At 36.6% G+C, this 16,799-nt stretch overlaps 1 protein-coding gene across 1 annotated transcript in view; it reads left to right on the forward strand.

Annotated features, from left to right (window-relative positions):
* Window positions 1–16,799, forward strand: part of UTRN (utrophin) — a 705,722-nt gene that overhangs the window by 80,190 nt on the left and 608,733 nt on the right. Inside the window, exon 2 of the mRNA XM_044001726.1 lies at window positions 5,059–5,155. Coding sequence (XP_043857661.1) covers window positions 5,059–5,155 — 97 coding nt within the window. The remainder of the gene's footprint in view (window positions 1–5,058; window positions 5,156–16,799) is intronic.

A 16,799-nucleotide genomic window follows, 5' to 3' on the forward strand; every position in this document is an offset into this window, starting at 1 on the left:
CTAGTCATCCTGATAACATATCTTGCCACTGGACCCACATATCTCTGGAGGAGAAAGTGAGGCTGGTGACTTTGCACAGCCTTTTCTCACTTAAATCCAATTCAGTGCAAGTCATGACATATGTTATGGTCCTCTTCAGGAATGAAGGACAACAAGAACAACAATTGTGATATATAGATAACATTTACTGTTGGTGGAGGATGGCATTTACATTAATAGGAATGATATTTTCAAAGCTTCTTACAGTGGAGAGTTCTAGTCAGCTTCTGTAAACTTGGTGGTCACTTTCATATGCCAAGAAATGTGACAGCATTTGATCACGCAGTTTTTTCACCTTCTCCATATGTGAAAAAAAAAAGTAGGCACTTGATTTACTGAATTAAACATCATGCAAGGTAGTGCCTAATGCATTATAGTGAAAGGAAATGAGTTAAAAGAGTAAAAGGAAGCTTTCCCAGAGACCCTTCATCCTAATGAGATCTCTCTTCCTCTATGCTCTCATAGCATTTTGTGCATAAGAAAACATCTTGCACTTAACATTTTTTATTGTAGTTATTTGTATACTTGCCTTGACTTTCCTACTAGATTACAAATGCTTTGAAGGCATCTTCTTACCCCATGGAACTTTGAAACTAGGAGGAGCACCATGAACATTTGTTGAATTTAATCCAGGATTCAAAGGATAAGAGATTATTCTTTAGAGTTAATAGTATTTATGTATTTCCTTCAATGTTATGCTTCCTATAGGGTTTTTTTTTTTGGTTGTTGTTGTTCTTTATTGAGTTTGGGATTCAGATTTCATTTTGAAATGGTAAAATGAGTCATGATAAAGAAGAGACAGTGGATAAAGCACTAGCCCTGGATTCAGGAGGACCTGAGTTCAAATTTGGCCTCAGACACTTGACACTTACTAGCTGTGTGACCCTGGGCAAGTCATTTAACCCTCATTGCCCCGGGAAAAAAAATCAATTTGTAATTTTTACAGTATCAGACAGAACAAAATGTAAAGATTTTGTATGGAATCCTGTAATTTCTAAGGAAAGAGACAAAATTGGTGCCTTTGGACCTCTGTATTATACTTACTTGCATAATTGTGCACCTTCTGATTTTTAAAATTTTAAAACTGAGAGAGGGATAATTAAGTGAACATCTGGTTCCTGATCTAGATATGCCCTTGACAACTTTCATAATAAATCTGTTAGATTCTTACCCCCATTTAACAAAGAACAGTGACTCACTCAGAATTACATAGCAATCAGTGGTAAAGTTGATTGGACTCTAGGCCGTTTAATATTCTTTCTTTAGCAATTCTTTGCTGCTTACAAAAGAGTGCTTTAATTAAGCCTGCTTATATTTGTCAGATAGAGGGGCAGGTAAAAAGAAGGAACTGATTTCAAATGATTAGAAAGTAGTATTTACATTTAACATTTCTTTTCAAACTTTTAAAAAGCATTTTTAGAACTGAACGAAGGGCTAGGTAATTGTTACAAGCCCACTTTCCTGATGGCACCTCCCCCAAAGTTGTTCGGGCTATTGGAAGACTTGAAAGCCTTGTACCACCAGCCTAGGAAACACAGATAGAAAAAGGATAAAAGGAAGATAGCTGTGGGTACTGATGAACTCTCCTTCCCTTCCGGGCAGTGACAAATAATTGGGCATCCCTTTACTTTAAACTTTTATTTTTACTTGCAAAGACACAATTTATTGTAAAATTTAAGGCATTCCAAAAGTAGGGAAATATTTCATCCCTTTCCTCCCATTGAATTTTCAATCTCACAATTTCCACTGGTTCCTTTGCTTACAAATATCTTTCCTATCCTAAAATGGAAAGGAATCATTGCTCTACCTTTTGAAGGCCAACTTCTTCACATGTGAACTTGGTCTTGCTCCCCTCAGTCTCCAGGGCTCTTGATCTCACCAATTAATTATATCTTCCCTATCTTAAATGCTCAGACTTCTCTCTACCTATAAACCTATAGGCCAATAATGTAGTTGATGAGTAGAAAGCAAGATCATGGTAGTTTGTGGGGAAACCAAATCCTTCATAGATACCTGATTAAGCCACTGTGAAAACAGGGCTATAAAGGGGGTAAATGAATAGTTATTCTTTGAAAAAGGTGAAGTAACTCTAATAATGAAGTTCGTGATTTATCAATGAATGCTCCTTCTGCAGAAGGTAAGGAACCCATAAGACCCAATGGAGAGGAAGCTATGGTGATGATTTCATTTGGCTCCTCATGTCTGCTTGAGCAGAGAAGGTTATTCTTGAATTAAATCTGATATGCTCCACAGTGGAAACAATCACAGACTATTGGAACTGGAGAGTTCCTTGTCTGGAGCTTTTGGATACTGTCTCTTATTGATCATTTCTGTGACTTTTTTGAAGTCTGTCAGTTGGCGTTTAGGTCCAGATATCTATCTTGTATGTATGTGTTCCTGGAAAAATTTTGAGTTCTTGGAGGAGGCTTGGAAGTTTGTTTTTTAATAAGTGGGTGAGAAGAGGCATCCGGAAAGTATTTTGAGCTACCTGGATGATGAGGGGGAAGTTGCCAGTAATGAATCTTAATCATTACTAAGGCAAGTTAGGAGTTGTTTTATAGATGGTCTCTGAGATTTCCCCATTAATATTTTGCTTTTTATATATTTGTTTGCTTGTTGTCTCCCGTTAGATTGTAAGCTCTTTGAGGGCAAGGACTGTCTTTTGCCTTTTTTTTTTTCATCCCTAGCACTTAGCACAGTGTCTGGCACATAGAAGATGCTTAATGATTTTTGACTTGGTTGATTTTTGTATGCTAAATACTGACTTTCCTCAAGGTTTTGTTGTTAAACCTGTTCTGTTCCTCTATGCATTCCCTCCCTTGGTAATCTTATCCACTTGTACTTTATGCCTCTCTACAAATGATTCCCAGGTTTCTATCTTCAGCTACAATCTTGTTTAAGTTCTGCTTTGCATTTTTAAACTCAATTTTATTTTTAGTTCCAAATCTCTCTCTCCCCCCCCCCCCCGCCCCCCGTAACAAATTATGCTTCAAATCTGCACTCAAGTCCATCACTTCTCTATCTGGAGGAGGATAACATGTTTTATCATGAGTCCTTTGAAAACTGTGTTTGTTGACTGTGTTGATGAAAGTTTCCAAGTCTTTCAAAGTTATTTTTCTTTAAAATATTGGGGTTATTGCAAAAACCATTCTCTTGGTTCTGCTTAGTTCACTCTGCATCAGTTCATACAAGTATTCCCGGGTTTTTCTGAAACCATTGCCTTTATCATTTCTCATAGCACAATAGTATTCCATTATATTCATATATTGTAACTTGTTTAGCTATTCTAAATTGTTGAGTTTTCAATTCTATGCCACTAGTAAAAGAGCTGCTGCAAGTATTTTTGTATATATGGATCCTTTTCCTTTCTTTGATCTCTTTGGGATGTAGACCAAGTAGGATTATTGCTGGGTCAAAGGGAAGGTGCAGTTTGATGTGTATGTTGCTTTTTCGAATTGCCTATTGGATATCTCTAACTGACTGCCCCTTTACCAATTCTGTTTCACTGTCTACAAATCAGTCATCTTCATATTCTTCTCTAGTACTAGTTTGTTTCCTCTCCTTATCTTATATCTCCCTACATGTATTTTTTACTTCAGCCAGAGTCAACTACATACTATGCCCCAAACATGCCTCATATTTTCCCTTTGTCACAGTATTCCTCTCCCCTCACCCCACCAGGTCCTACCCATCCTTTAAGACCTAATTTAATTATCACCTTCATGAAACTGGCTCTTATTTCTTTCTCCAGTGTGCTTTACCTGTATATCTCTTATTATATTTTGACTTGAATTCAAATTATTTTCATATTTGCTTTCCCTTTCCCTTTATCCCTCCCCACACCTACCTCCAACAATCTCAGCATAGAGCCTTGCAACCTTGCACAAAGAAGGAAGATGTTCCATAAATAAATATTAGCTTAATTGAGTCCTTTTGTAAAGTGAAGCATCTTGTGAATTGAATAATCGCCATAATCCAACTTGTAAGCTCCTAGGGATAAGGTTCATATGTTTACCATCTTTTTATGCTCCTTAGTGCTTAATTTACTGCGTTATCCATACCTCAGAGACATTCAGTAAATGTTTATTGAATGAATAAAAGCAGTTGAGGAGAATAAAGAAGGGTATGAGGAAGGAGCATTTCATTTGAAATAGGCTTAGAAGGATAAATAGAAGTCTAACAAGCACAAAGGGGAAGAGGGGAGCATTTGGGGCAGAGAGAATAGGTACAAGGAGAAGTGTGGAGAGCATGAAACATTTTGGGAGAACTGTGATTATGCAGGGAAAGAAATGTTTTATTCTGCTTTCATTCCCCAAGTTTACTTGTATGATAAAAGAAAAAAAGAGTATTTGCAGGTAGGAAATACCAGCCAATAGAGTAATCTAGCTACTTACAATAGATGCTTTCTGTTTAATACCACATCTTAATGCCTATTATAAAAGCCATTTGACTTTTTTCCCTTAATCTTTGTGCTTGTAAAATAAAAAATGCAATTTTTTGAAGCCTAGTTAATTATGCCCACTTATAGCAATAATTAAAAATTAAATAAAAATAAAAATATAAAATACAAAACATAAATAAAATAATAAATAATAAAAACAGTAGCTAGCATTTACATAGCACTTTAATGTTTGTAAAGGGATTTACAAATATCAATCATCTCATTTACTGGCAACCAAAAAAGTTTGATAGCCACTTAAAAAAACAAAAGGAAGCAGAGTTGTAAAGTTTTGATTCTTCATTACCAATCGGTTAGGTATTAGAATAATAAAAATAGAGAACCAAAAAACCCTGCATGAGGAGATTACTTTAACTGTGATATGTAACTTCCTGTCTGGTTTTTTGAGAAGGGTGGGTTAAGTCTAGTCAGATCCTCTCATGGGAAAAATAAATGTCACCAAAAAAACAACCCAATACCATAGCAAGAAACAGGACATCCCAGTATGCAATTCGAATGCTGCTTTTGTTATCTGCTTCCTCTGCATCTCTTACCTTCTCTGCTTAAACATAATATCTTAGGTGATGAGTGTACAGGCAGCTATTGCATTTCGATGGAAAAAATATAATTTTGCTTTGCTGAATGATTCTGCTACCCAGGCTTGTGAGCATTCACTAGGTAAGTGCATGACTGCTGGCCACTATGGTATTCTACATACATAATGCTAGTGAACATCGACTCCCAATCATGTGGCCATTTTTGTAAATTCAGGAAGCCAATTTTTCATTTCATTACCTTCTAAAGCCACTTTGGGGATTGGTGAAGGGCTCATTCTGTTCTCTTCTTTGTGATACAGCTTCTGTTATAGTATAAACACCTCAAATAGTTGTAGATCAAAGTCTGTTCCACAACTTTCTCTCAGAAAGGACACCTAAGAGCTGTATGATAAGTCCAAAAAGTCTTCCTGTCTTTCTAGTGCCTACTGTACACAAACCATTTGCTTGCCTTCTCAGTGGAATAATTTTTCTTGTGTCAGAGGAATACAGCGATGAGTGTTTTGGTAATAAACTTTACCACCCACCACATTTAAATTGCTACTTGGTGGCTAAAAAAAAATCTCCCATTTTTCTTTTCAATCATAGTTTAGTACTGAAGAGGGAGAATATTGAATTTTTGGAAATGAAGTGTGTTTGTAATGAACAACACAACTTTTTTTTTTTTTGTCACAGAAAACCGGAGTTTACTAGCAACTCACAAGAACCATCCTTTCATTTTTGGGTGTTCTTAGATGTTTTTATTTGATCCAAACCTTTTCTCCCTGGGTGATTTGTAGAAGAGTTACTTTATAGAAAAATTGACAAATATTTTGTTTTCTTGCATTCATTCAAACATGCACATTTTTTAATCCTTGTGTATCAATTGGCTTCGTAAAAGTTACAACAAAATAGAAACTAAGAGGTATATGGTCAAAACCAATCACATAGACTTATGGTCTGGAAGTGGTAACCTTAGAATTCATAGTAAGTTCTTGTTATTTAATTTACTGATTATGAAAAATTCTAGGCTTATTACGATTGTAGGATTTTCTTTAGAATTTCTTTGCTTGGTTTTCCCTCCTCTTTCTTGAGATTATCTCCAGTCTGTCCTTCATATATATTTTGTTTGTACATAGGTATATGCATATTATTCTCCCTATTAGATTGAGCTTTTGGAGAGCTCTTTTTATTTTTCTTTGAATCTCTAGCAGTTAGCTCAGTGCTTGGCACATGGTAGGGGTACTTACTACTGTAAATTGTTGTTGATTTGACTTGATGGGTTACATGGATGGATTCAAGGTATAGAGGTATAGAGGTTACACAAGTCCAAACTATGATTGTACCTTTGAAATTCTTAGTACAGTTGCAGCTTTCTCAGCAAAGTGACTGTAGCTTCTTTTGTTCCTAGAAGATGTTTTTTCCCCATTTCTTTCTTATAGTCTCTCAGTAGAAAATTAAAGTATTGTTCAGTTAAGTGCTGTTCACGGGGCATCACTCTCTCAGCTGTGACCTGTCAAAGTTTTCTGTTGAGATTTCTTTTAGTTTTTACTCTTCCTTCTCTCGTCCTGTTTCTTCCACTAGTTCTAATTGTCTCCTTGTTCTTTGTTGCTCCTAGTTTGAAGGGATCAATGTGTTTATTATGGTTGATTTAATTGAGAAAGACAGAGAAAAAATATATAAAAACATAACTTTTAAGTGTAGGAATAGCAAAACTTTAATGATCAGCTAGAATTTACAGATTGATCTCTGAACCTTACTTGATAAATAACTGTAGTGTAGCTACAGCATCCTCATCTTTAAACTTAAGAGTTTACAGCTAAAAAAATTCAAATTTCTGAACTGGTTCCTGCCACAATGGCCTTGACTTTGTGCTTTGCTGTGATTTTCAGCCGAGATAAGAGATTGCTGCTGACAATGCGCTTCTTCCTTTCTTCTTGCCCAAGGCTATTGAGAGTGACCAAGTTCTTTCCATTCAGGGAAATGAAAAGTAGGTCTTTCTTAGAAAAAAAAAAATGTTTGGACCATACATCAGCTGTAATCGGTTTGAAGATATGAAAAGGGTGCTATTTTACTAAAAAGAAAAAGGCCAAAGAATCCAAATGGTTTTAGAAATGATTTTGGCTAAACAGCACAGCAGGTAAAGCATATTGATGGTTTTTAAAAAGCCAAATATTTACTGTATATAAGCAGGATAAACCTTTATGTTTAGAGGAGAGGAGAAACTTATTACCCGTTGGAAATAAAAATGCCACAAAGGAAGTAAGCTTTGTGTGAATGTAGTTTCCTTTTCTTATTTCCTCTAAAGGAAGCAACACGTTTATTTAGCATTGTCAGTGTTTGAGCCCATTCACCAAGAGCTCCCCCTCCCCCAATTATCCCACACTCCTCTGAAAGTCAGCCCTCTCTGCTCCTGAGAAAACTCTTCTCCATACTAAAGATTCTTCTCAATACTAAAGCCAACCCCTCATTCTATCCCTTCTTTCCTTCTCCTGAGTATAGCCTCATTATCATTTCTACTTTCTATTTAAGATAATATTAATTTCTCCCTGTCTACTAGTGCGTTGCTCACTGTCCACAAATATGTCCAAGACTTCCCTTATCCTTAAAAAAAAAAACTTCACTAGATTCCCCCAATGATTGCCAACTATTATCCTATATACCATTTTTCCTTTTCTCAGCTAAACTGATTGTAAAAAAGCCATCTGTCTTAGGTGTCTACTTTTCATTTCATATGGAACATGTACAAAATAATTTCTAGAGGGGGGTAATATGAAGGTATAAAATGAAGGGCTATATGTTCACAGTAGATCAAGCTTTCCAGAGGGCACAATGAAATGGTAGCGGTGACTGGGGCAGAGGAATATAAGAGGGATAATGGCTGACTTAGACAAGTATGAAAAAGTGGGAAATGGTGTTGTTAGGGATGGGACTGAATCAAGCAGGCATTTTTAGGTCATTTAATGGTTAACAAACAAAGGTTTACTTAGCTATAGCATAAAAAAGACATTTAATAAGGGTAGTCTAATACTTAGCATGGATATGCCTCTATGTAATAATGATAACAACAACAACAATAATTAACATTTATAGTGCTAAGTACTTCATAAATATTATCTCATTTGATTCTTACAACAACCCTGGAAAGTAGGTTCTATTCTTATCACCATTTTACAGTTGAAGAAACTGAGGAAGATAGAGGTCAGGTGACTTGCCCAGGGTGACACAGCTAAGAAGAATATTTAGGGCAGATTTAAACTCAGATCTTCCTAATTATAAGCCCTATCGTTCTATCCACTATGTCACATAGTTGCCTGATACTAAGTCAGTAATCAGTAAATGTTTATTAATTACCTCCTGTGTGCTAGGCACTATGCTAAATGTTGGGAGTACAAATATGAAAAGGACCATCCTTGCTCTCAGGTAGCTTACTTACAATCCAACTGGGAAAAGAGCACAAAAGAAAGCTTTTGGGGACATACCCAACACAGTGCTTGATGGAGAAGACTTTTAAATGAATGCAGCCATGGGAAATATCTTAGAGAACAAGATGGAAGTTAATGATACCTGGGTATTGTGGGTCTTGCTTGATCTTTTCAGAGGGCTTTGTGGAATACTGAAGCAAAACTAGATTTCACAACAATTATGAAGTTTTTACTGATTTGAGTTTCACTTCTTTTAATTTCCTTAACCCTGTTGTCCATGTCTATTTATGATTTAATTGGTGGAGAAAGGCTTGGAAATCAATTTTCTCTCTCTCTCCCTCCCTCCCTTGTTCCCCTCCTCCCTCCCCTCTATTATATATATGGACTAATTATAAAGTACCAAGTGTGATTTTAAAAATTACAAATACAATATACAGTCCTTGATTTATACACAGCTAACATAAAAAAAGACCCTACTCATAACATATATACCATTTGTTTTTTCTTAAGGAATTGACATGTGGGCTATTGTGGCAGATTTGCAAAACAACCACCTTTCCCCATCATTTGAGAACTGTTTATTAGTATATACCCTATTTATTGTTATGGGTTTATACAAATTTCTGTAGTTGTAGAAAGTTAGGGAAAGTAAATGGGACTGGTATGAAAAGACTTTTGGCTGGTGAAGGGAAGAAATTTCTTTGGGAAGAGGCAGCCTTGGAATTTGGTGAGGGTTTAGCTGATGCTTCTTGAAGGATAAGGTGCTTATTAGTGCCTGAGAGGTTATTTCAGATGGGACACACAGAATTGAGGATAGAAGGTATGATTTAATGAACTGGGAGTGTGGGATGGCAGGTAGACAAATTTGGCTGGAGTTCAGGGGCTTGAAAGGACTAAGATTAAAGAGTAGAGAGGTACCATCTTGATGGTTGATAAAGAGCAGATAAAAGTTACATTTAGTAGTGCAGTGCTTCTCAAATTTTTTGATCTTAAACCTCCATTGCACTCTTAAAAATTATTGAGGATGGGGGGGGCAGCCAGGTGGTGCAGTGGATAAAGTACTGGCACTGGATTCAGGAGGACCTGAGTTCAAATCCAGCCTTAGACACTTGACACCTACTTTCTATGTGACCCTGGGCAAGTCACTTAACCCTCATTGCCCCACAAAAAAAAAAAAAAGAAAGATATTTATTTAAAAAAAAATTGAGGATCCCCCAAAAAGCTTTTGTTTATGTGGGCTATACCTAACAATTTTTTTTACCATAGTAGAAATTAAAATGTTTAACCATTATTATGAAAGAAGTTTTAACTTTACATATACCCTGAAATGTTCTCACAGACCTATAAAGGTTCCTGGACCACACTTCGAGAATGTTGGTATAGTTACTAGGGCTCTAGACTTAGAGAACAGGAGAATTTTGATTCAAATCACACTTGCAATACTTATTAGCTCTATGACCATATTACCTCTGTGACTTGATTTCCTCATCTGTTAAATCCAGGGTTTGACCCTCATGACCTCTAAGGACCTTCTAGCTCTAAATCTCTGATCCTATTATCCTATAAAAGAATCAGAAATTATGTTACCCTGCTACTTAATTTATCTCCCCCCCAAAATTGAAAATTACAACTTAAAACATCTCCTTCCCTTGCTTCTTTTTAACCTTCATTGGAACTGCATAACAAGCCTGACGTATTTAGTGCTGGATTAGGTTCATGCTTTCACTTGAGTTCTCTGACCCGGTGGTAGGGCACCAGGTGCTTCCTATTCCAACCACTTTCAAGTACAGGATTTGGCTCAAGTACAATTCAAGTGGTCTGCTGCGTCAATTGTATTTGTTCTGGCTGGAATCATCTTCTACAAACTCCCCCAGTAAATGATTTGAATAGCTAACAATAAGAATACCTAGCTATTGATATGAGCAAAAAAAAAAAAAGCTTTGCAAAATGCTTTACTTTCATTTTTATCCTTACAACAGGTGAGTACTATTATTTTCCTCTTTTACAGTTGAGGAATCTGAGGCAGAGCAAAGGTTAGATGACTTAAGAGTCACGCAGTTATTAGTAAGTAGATATCTATTAAAAATAGATATCTATTAGGGGCAGCTACGTGGCTCAGTAGATAGAATGTTGGGCTTGGATTCAAGAAGACCCAGATTCAAATCTGGCCTCAGACACTAACTTGTTTGCGTGACCCTGGGCAAGTCACTTAATCCTGTTTGCCTCAGTTTTCTCATCTATAAAATGAGTTTGGGAAGGAAATGGCAGACCACTTTAGTATCTTTGCCAAGAAAACCCCAAATGGGCTCATGGAAGAGTCAGACACGACTGAACAACAACACATACGACATTAGAAATATAATGAGCTTTCTGCTTACACTAAAGAATATTGGATTAATCAGGGATCACTGCAGACTTAATTTTTATGGAGTACTTCTCAAATTAAATTATTTAATTCTTATATAGTATTAGGCACAGAACGTTGAGTTTTAAATATTTGGCATTTTAAAATACAGTTCTAACTAAATGTGGGATTTAAATTTACTATGTATAATTGTATTACTCCTGAGAGTTTTAAGTGGGTTAATTTTTGTCTTATACAATTCTTATTTCTTTCTGGGGTTTGGGGAGGCTATTTTGATGAATTCATTTGAATTGGATCCTAAATTGCACTTTAGTTTTGCTATGTTGCAAACTGGGACTCTTGGGACTTTGCTGGAAAGTTCGATTCTTCAGAACTCTTGACAACATTTTTTATTCAATCATTCACCTACAATTTGCGCAGAGATGAGAAGTCTTAGCGTTTCAGGCCAAAGTTTGTTACAGTGAAGAGTCAGGTCACTGCCTGAAACTGAGGAGGTGCTTTGTTTGAGGCAAGGAAGATTGGGGGAGGAAAAGAAGGGAAAGCAGAGGCAGAGGGCTGAGTTTTCCCATGAGGGAGATCAAGGAAGTGATACTGGGGAACCTGAGCCAAGGAGTCAAACAGAGTCTGGGAACAGGTTTGATGACTTCAGGCAAGATTTGTGTACTGGTGGGCTCTCTTCTCTTGTAGGGCCTGCATGAGAGAGGTGGTTGAGAACAACTCACAAGGATTTGGAGTCAGAAGACCAGGTTCAAATCTTGACTTTGCTACTGTGTCCCTGTGAGAAATGGGGCAAGTCACTTAACCCTTTTGATCCTGTTTTCTTATCTGTAAAATGAGAGGGTTGTACTAGGTAGATTTAAAGTTTTGGCTCTATGATCCAATGATCCTCCTATGGTTCTAGAACATGATAGTTATTAAGGCAGTTTAAAAAGAAGAAAGTCTATTTTTGAGAGGTGGAGATAATTAGCATTGCATGAATATTTCAATGTGTTTATTAAAAAAAACCACCAAACACCTCATGGTAGCTGATGGGTTGTACACCAGTTGGCCAGTTTTAGCCTCAGAATTGAGTTTATTCAACAGCGTGATTTTTTTCACATCAGATTATTAAGCCCATGAGTCTGTGCAGAGCCCATTTAGTTTCAGTGCCAGTAACAGGCAGGAAATGTAGTGTTATTCAGGATAAAAAATAGCTTGCTGTTGCTGGGAGGATATCTTTATGGCAAGATGCCGACATGTTTGGCTGGCCTTAGAGTTCATTTTCATTGTTCACTTATAGTCATCAAGTAAAGCAAGCAGAAGCAAAAGTTGCATTAGCCTTTCATATCCTTTCTTGTGTGGTATTTCTACTATTTCTTTGGTTCATAGAAACCTCTTCTTCCCAACCCACCTTGTATTAAAAAAATGGAATTCCCTTTGAACCTAAGTGATCTTTGCTAAGTCTTTCATCCTCCTTCCTTATCCATCTATTATCTATCTAGAGGACCAGATTTCTTCTGAGGTCCTTTAATTTGATCATTTTGTTTTCCTCCTTTCCCGCACCTCATCCGTTTATGTTGTTGAACCAGTGTCTTGTGCCGAAATTGGACTGGGGTTGTAAATTAGACATCTTTGTAAACTCCCCATTCACTTACCATTGGGCTTTGAGAAATAAGGGATCCTGGTGGCCATCTAGTGCAACCCCCTGATTTTAATGATGTAACTGCTAAGTTTTAGAGAGGTTGAGTGACTTGCTCATGGTTACATGGTAGGTAAGAGAGCCAGAATTTGAATCTAGACTCTTTAACTCCTTATCTGCTCCTCTTTATGCTATTCTTTGTTGTCTCCTTAGTACTAGTGAGTGTTTGAGTAGAATTAGAATCCTCATCTTCTTGACTCCAAGCACTCTACCCTCTAACCCCATGCTGCCTGTCAGTATTTTATTATGCGTAGTTTTTGCTTGCAACATTTATTTCAATTTCTTCTAATTAAAATTTTTGATTTACACAAATAGTACTATAGTGAATAAATAGCAAATAAAAAATTAAAATTTTGTTAAAAGTAATGGAAAGTGCTCCTATTTCTGTTTCTGGGGTGGTAAAGTAAAGAAGAAATCAGTAGTATCGTCTGAGTCTGTAAATTACATACAAAATATCTTAATTAAGTAGGTATGTTGATGATTGGAAGCTCCAGTTGTGAAAAGTAAAGAGGATAGGTTGTTAACTATGTTAGGTATAAGGATAAGATGGAGCAATAGATGTAGAAAAGGGCCCAGTTAAGGGTTAGATGGGAAAAGAGGATGGAAATCAAATCAAGTTCTCGTTCCAGTAATTGGAAGGTACTGACTGTCAAGTGATTTGTTTTGCAGTTGATACTCAGATTTAAGGGGTTGTTGTTCAGTCTGTCTGACTCTTTGTGACCCTGGGTAAGTCACTTAACCCTGTTTGCCTCAGTTTCCTCATTTCTTAAATGAACTGGAGAAGGAAATGGCAAAATCACTTTAGTATCTTTGCAAAAAAAACAACCCAAATAGGGTCATGAAGTGTCTGATGTGACTGAATGGAAAAGGAATCCTTTCTATGATATCTATAACTTATTCTCATGTATTTTCTGCTTGAATACTTCAGTTTTTGTTTGTTATTGTTCAATCATTTTCAGTCATGTCTGACTCTTTATTTTTTATTTTATTTTATTTCATTTTTTTTGGCGGGGCAATGGGGGTTAAGTGACTTGCCCAGGGTCACACAGCTAGTAAGTGTCAAGTGTCTGAGGCCAGATTTGAACTCAGGTACTCCTGAATCCAGGGCCAGTGCTTTTATCCACTGCGCCACCTAGCTGCCCCCATGTCTGACTCTTTATTAATCTTCTAGTTTCATTTTTGGGCATTTCTAATTTTTAGAACATTTCCCCTTATAGTGAGTTGATATTTATTTCCCCATAATGTTCACCCTTGGGCCTAGTATTGTTCTTTAGGCCCAAGGAGAATAAGACTTAATTCCTTTTCCAGGGATCAAGAATTCAAAGATTTGAAGACCAACTAGATGACTTAGTCTAAGTTCCTTGAGTGCAGAAGCTGTTCTATAAAACATTTGGATTTATTTAAAAAAATTTTTTTAATGACTTTTTTCAACATCATAAACATTTTTGGATACCCCCACCTTTTTCCTCCCTTCACTCCTTAGAAATATGAATCTTGTCTTGTAACAAAGAGAAACTGTAAAGCAAAAAACAATTGATGCATAGACCTACCTCTGACATTGTATGCAACATTCTGTTCAGGTAATCAGCCCTAGTCAATAAAAGGGACTGACGTTTCCTTGGATGATTGTTGTCCCCAAGATTGTTTATCACAGTTATTTAGGTTTTGACTTTATTTTTCCATTTAAAAAATTAGTATTCAGGGGAAGCTAGGTGGCACAGTGGATAGAGCACTGGCCCTGGAGTCAGGAGGACCTGAGTTCAAATCCGGCCTCAGACAATTGACACTTATTAGCTGTGTGACCCTGGGCAAGTCATTTAACCCAAAGTGCCTCACCAAAAAAAAAAGATTAATATTCATTTATTTTTTACATTCTTTTTTTTTTCTTTCTTTCTTTCTTTTTTTTTTTTTTGGCAGGGCAATGGGGGTTAAGTGACTTGCCCAGGGTCACACAGCTAGTAAGTGTCAAGTGCCTGAGGCCAGATTTGAACTCAGGTACTCCTGAATCCAGGGCCGGTGCTCTATCCACTGCACCACCTAGCTGCCCCATTTTTCACATTCTTTTAAACATTTTTTTTTTGCGTTCCAATTAGTTATACATATGGAATTACGGAAAACATTTGTACATTAGCTGTTTTGCAAAAAATAGGAAAGAAAAACAGTGAGAAAATTATACTTAAGTTTGCATTTAGAGTTCAGTTCTCTTTCTTTTTGGAGATGGGTAATAGTTTTCAACACAAGTCCTTAGGAATTGTCTTGATCATCATTACAATACTGCTATTACAGTGTACAATGATCTCTTGGTTCTGGTCACTTCACTTTGCATTAGTTCATATAGGTCTTCCCAGGTTTTTCTGAAAGCATCCTGCTTGCCATTTCATCCCCCTCTCAGAGAGCTATTCTTATGACAAAGAATTAAGAAAAAAAAGGAAAAAAAATCTGCAAAACTGATTACTGTCCTTGCCCCAATCTGAGTATATGCAATGTCCTACTGTATATGCAGAGCCCCATCTCCTGTTTCTACAAAAGTGTAGAAGGAAGTGTCCTCATATACATACTTTTTTTTTTTGGGTGGGGCAATTGGGGTTAAGTGACTTGCCCACGGTCACACAGCTAGTAAGTGTTAAGTGTCTGAGGCCAGATTTGAACTCAGGTCCTCCTGAATCCAGGGCCGGTGCTCTATCCACTGTGCCACCTAGCTACCCTCATATATGTACTTTTACAACATACATTTAAAATTGTTTTATGGTTGTATTTTCCATTACCCCGATATAGTTGTTATGTTTATTATTTTCTTGTTCCAAGATTACTTGCTTTTCATCAATTCTTTTAAGTCTTTATATGCTTTTCTTTATTCATTGTTTTTTATAGCTCAGTATAATTCCATTACATTCATGTACTGTTTGTTTAGTCATTACCCAGTTGGTTGGTGTTGACTTTTACATCAGTTCTATGCTGCTGCAAATATTCTGATCCTTTTTGTCAGTGACCTCCTTAGGGTCTATATTTAATAATGGAATCCTTAGCCAAAGAATATGGACATTTTACCTACTTTATCTGCATAATTCCAACTTGTTTTCTAGAATAGTTTTAGTAATTCAGTCCCAGAAGCAATGCCTTAATGTACCTGAATATCCCCATCTTTGGTCATTTTGGCTAACTTAATGACATTTTAGATAAAACTAAAGTAGATGACAGTTCCTGAGATTCTGAAGTAGCAGAGAGTAACCAAGAAGGGCATTTAAAAAAAAAAAATATATATATATATATATATATATATATATATATAGGCAATGAGGGTTAAGTGAACAAACTCTACAGTGTTTCCACATACAAAGTAAAACATAAGAAGAGGACTACATGTGAAAACATGAATCTATCACATACAACTTGCTTTTCTAAAAAAGTCATAATAAATCCAACATGTTACTTAAAGCCATCCTGCTTGTCTGTATTTATTTCTGAATTTCTTTCTGCTTTCTTCTATGAATTTAAAAAGATGCTTCATTGATTCTCTTTGTCTTTCTTTTCCTTTTTTGGGACAACCTTATCACCAGCCTCTCTCACCTCTCCAGATCTTCCTCCCCACTCCCAACATGTAATTTTTTTTTTGATGGGGCACTGAGGGTTAAGTGACTTGCCCAGGGACATACAGCTAATAAGTGTCAAGTGTCTGAGGCCGCATTTGAACTCAGGTCCTCCTGAATCCAGGGCCGGTGCTTTATCCACTGTGCCACCTAGCTGCCCCCAAAATATAATTCTTTTAACAATAAACATAGTCAAGCAAAACAAACCTACAAATTTGCCCTTTCCAAAGATGTAGGTCTAAGAAGATGTAGAAGTCCACCTCTTCTCTGTCAAGAGATGGGTAGTATGCTGCCTCATCAGTTCTATATAGTTCTGTTTGGTCTAGCATTGATCACAGCTAAGTCTTTCAAAGTGGTTTAAGAAAGGATATATTAATAGCTCACATTTATGTAGTCCTTTAAGGTTTGCAAAATACTTAGGTAAATTGTTCCACTTCTAATATTTGTGTTACCTTAGCAAAGTCGTTTAATCTCCTGGGGCCTCAGTTTCTTTATCCGTAAAATGAAGGAATTGGACTCTGGGATAAGCGTCATACATTGTTCATCTGATTAAACTGGGTTTCTTTTTCTTTTTCTTTTCTTTTTTTTTTTCTGTTTCAAAAGAGTTTCAGGGCAGCTAGGTGGCGCAGTAGATAAAGCACTGGCCCTGGATTCAGGAGGACCTGAGTTCAAATTTGCCCTCAGACACTTGACACTTACTAGCTGTGTGACCCCGGGCAAGTCACTTAACCCTC

The sequence above is a fragment of the Dromiciops gliroides genome, chromosome 4 (genome assembly GCF_019393635.1).
Source record: "Dromiciops gliroides isolate mDroGli1 chromosome 4, mDroGli1.pri, whole genome shotgun sequence".
In the NCBI taxonomy this organism is placed as follows: Eukaryota; Metazoa; Chordata; class Mammalia; order Microbiotheria; family Microbiotheriidae; genus Dromiciops; species Dromiciops gliroides.